At 39.8% G+C, this 2,187-nt stretch overlaps 1 protein-coding gene across 1 annotated transcript; it reads left to right on the top strand.

Moving 5' to 3' along the window:
* The first annotated feature begins 406 nt into the window (after window positions 1-406).
* Window positions 407-1,896, top strand: LOC115990644. Its single transcript, XM_031114454.1, has 4 exons — window positions 407-714; window positions 787-1,137; window positions 1,324-1,675; window positions 1,819-1,896. The coding sequence occupies exons 1-4, from the start codon at window positions 407-409 to the stop codon at window positions 1,894-1,896; spliced, it is 1,089 nt and encodes a 362-aa protein (XP_030970314.1).
* Window positions 1,897-2,187: the final 291 nt, after the last annotated feature.

A 2,187-nucleotide genomic window follows, 5' to 3' on the forward strand; every position in this document is an offset into this window, starting at 1 on the left:
GCTTGTTCAGGAGTGTATAGGCCTAATGAGGATAGTCAGCGGGGTGCTCTATGGGAAGAACTCTCAAGAATGCACTCCAAGTGGAATATGCCTTGGTGTGTTTTTGGGGATTTCAATACCATCCGATATCCGAGTGAGAGATTTGGTTGTGAGGCTTTTAGTCCAACTATGTTTTCTTTTTCAGACTTCATTGAGGCTAATTACCTTGTGGACTTACCCCTTGAAGGGGCTTCGTTTACTTGGTTTAAAGTTTCGGTGTCAGTTTATATGTCAAGAATTGATAGAACCTTGGCATCGGTGGATTGGGTAGATCACTTTGGAAAAGTGTCACAAAAGGTATTCCCTCGTGTAGTTTCTGGTGGCAAGTAATGTTAATAAAGGTCGGAGTGCCTTTAAGTTTAAGAATATGTGGTTGAAAGAAGAGGGCTTTGTAGAGAGGGTTCGGCAATGGTGGAATGGGTTTTACTTTTCGAGTTCTCCTAGCTTTATTATGGCTCGTAAATTAAAAGCTCTTAAAGAGGACTTGAAAAAGTGGAATAAGGAGGAGTTTGGGGATCTGGCCTTTAGGAAGAAATGTCTTTTATCTGAATTTCTAGGTTTGGATGCTAGGGAGGATTTATCTGGTCTTTCTCAGGAGGATCTAACTCATCGTATTCAGATTAAAGGTGAAATTGCTAATTTTGCCTCTTTGGAGAAGATTTCTTGGAGACAAAGGTCCTAGATTTTATTTGTGAAGGAGGGAGACAATAATACTCGCTTCTTTCATCGGGTTGCAAATTCTCATAGAAGAACCAATCATATTCGTGGTATAGAGGTAGATGGTGCCTTCTATAAGGATGAGAAAGAGGTGCGGTGTGAGGTGGTCAATTTCTATCAGAAGTTGTACACTGAGTCAGATACTTGGCGCCCTTTTATGGATGGATTAGAGTTTGCTAGAATTGAGGAGAATGAGCAACTTGAATTAGAGAGAGATTTTTCTAAGGAGGAAGTGGTAAAGGTTTTACATGAGATAGAGGGTGATAAAGCCCCAGGTCCAGATAGTTTCACTATGGCTTTTTTTAAAAAATGCTGGAGTGTAGTGGAAATAGATGTCATGGAATTCTTTGATCACTTCCATAGGAGCTCAGAGTTTGAACGGTCTCTGAATGCTTCTTTCCTATCTTTGATTCCCAAAAAAAATAATGCCTTAAATATCAAAGATTTTAGGCCTATCAGCCTAGTGAGAAGTGTGTATAAGCTATTGTTTAAGGTTCTAGCTAACAGATTGAGACAGGTGCTGGATAAACTTATTTCGGAGTCATAAAATTCTTTTGTGAGTGGCAGACAGATTTTGAATTCAGTGCTTATTGCTAATGAATGTTTAGACAGTAGACAAAAGTGCGGTACTCCAGGGGTGGTGTGTAAGTTAGACATTGAGAAAGCTTATGATCATGTGAATTGGGATGCTTTGTTTTATTTGTTGGAGAGGATAGGCTTTGGGGATAGATGGAGGAGATGGCTTATGTCTTGTGTCTCTACTGTTTACTACTCAATTTTGGTTAATGGATCTCCTGCTGGTTTCTTTGGTCTCAGACAAGGTGATCCTTTGTCTCCCCTTCTCTTTCTTTTGACAATGGAGGTTTTAAGTCATATCCTGAAGAAAACTGAGGATGGCATTTTCATTCAGGGTTTTCATGTAGGTCCCGTTAATTCTATTGGTATCCGTGTTTCTTACCTTCTATTTGCTGATAAACCATTCTTTTATGTGATGCCTCTAGAGAGCAGATTCTTTTTATTAGGTTGGTTTTGACTTGTTTTCAAGCTTTTATTGGTTTGAAGGTAAATGTCGGGAAAAGTGAAATTGTCCCTATTAGGGAGGTGCTTAACATTCAGTCTTTGGCTAATATCCTTCAGTGAAGGGTGGGAAGTTTGCCTATGATTTACTTGGGTATGCCTTTGGGTACTTTGTACAAAACACCTTCTATTTGGAATCCGATCCTTGAGAGGATGGATAAGAAGCTTTCAGGCTAGAAGCGGCTTTATTTGTCAAAGGGTGGTAGACTCACCTTGCTGAAGAGTACCCTTTCAAGCCTTCTGACTTATTACCTTTCCCTTTTTACTATCCCTAAAGCTGTGGCGACTAGATTGGAATGCATTCAAAGGAACTTCCTGTGGGGTTCAACAGTTGAGTGTTTCAAATTTCCATTG

Source organism: Quercus lobata, chromosome 5 (genome assembly GCF_001633185.2).
Source record: "Quercus lobata isolate SW786 chromosome 5, ValleyOak3.0 Primary Assembly, whole genome shotgun sequence".
Taxonomy (NCBI): domain Eukaryota; kingdom Viridiplantae; phylum Streptophyta; class Magnoliopsida; order Fagales; family Fagaceae; genus Quercus; species Quercus lobata.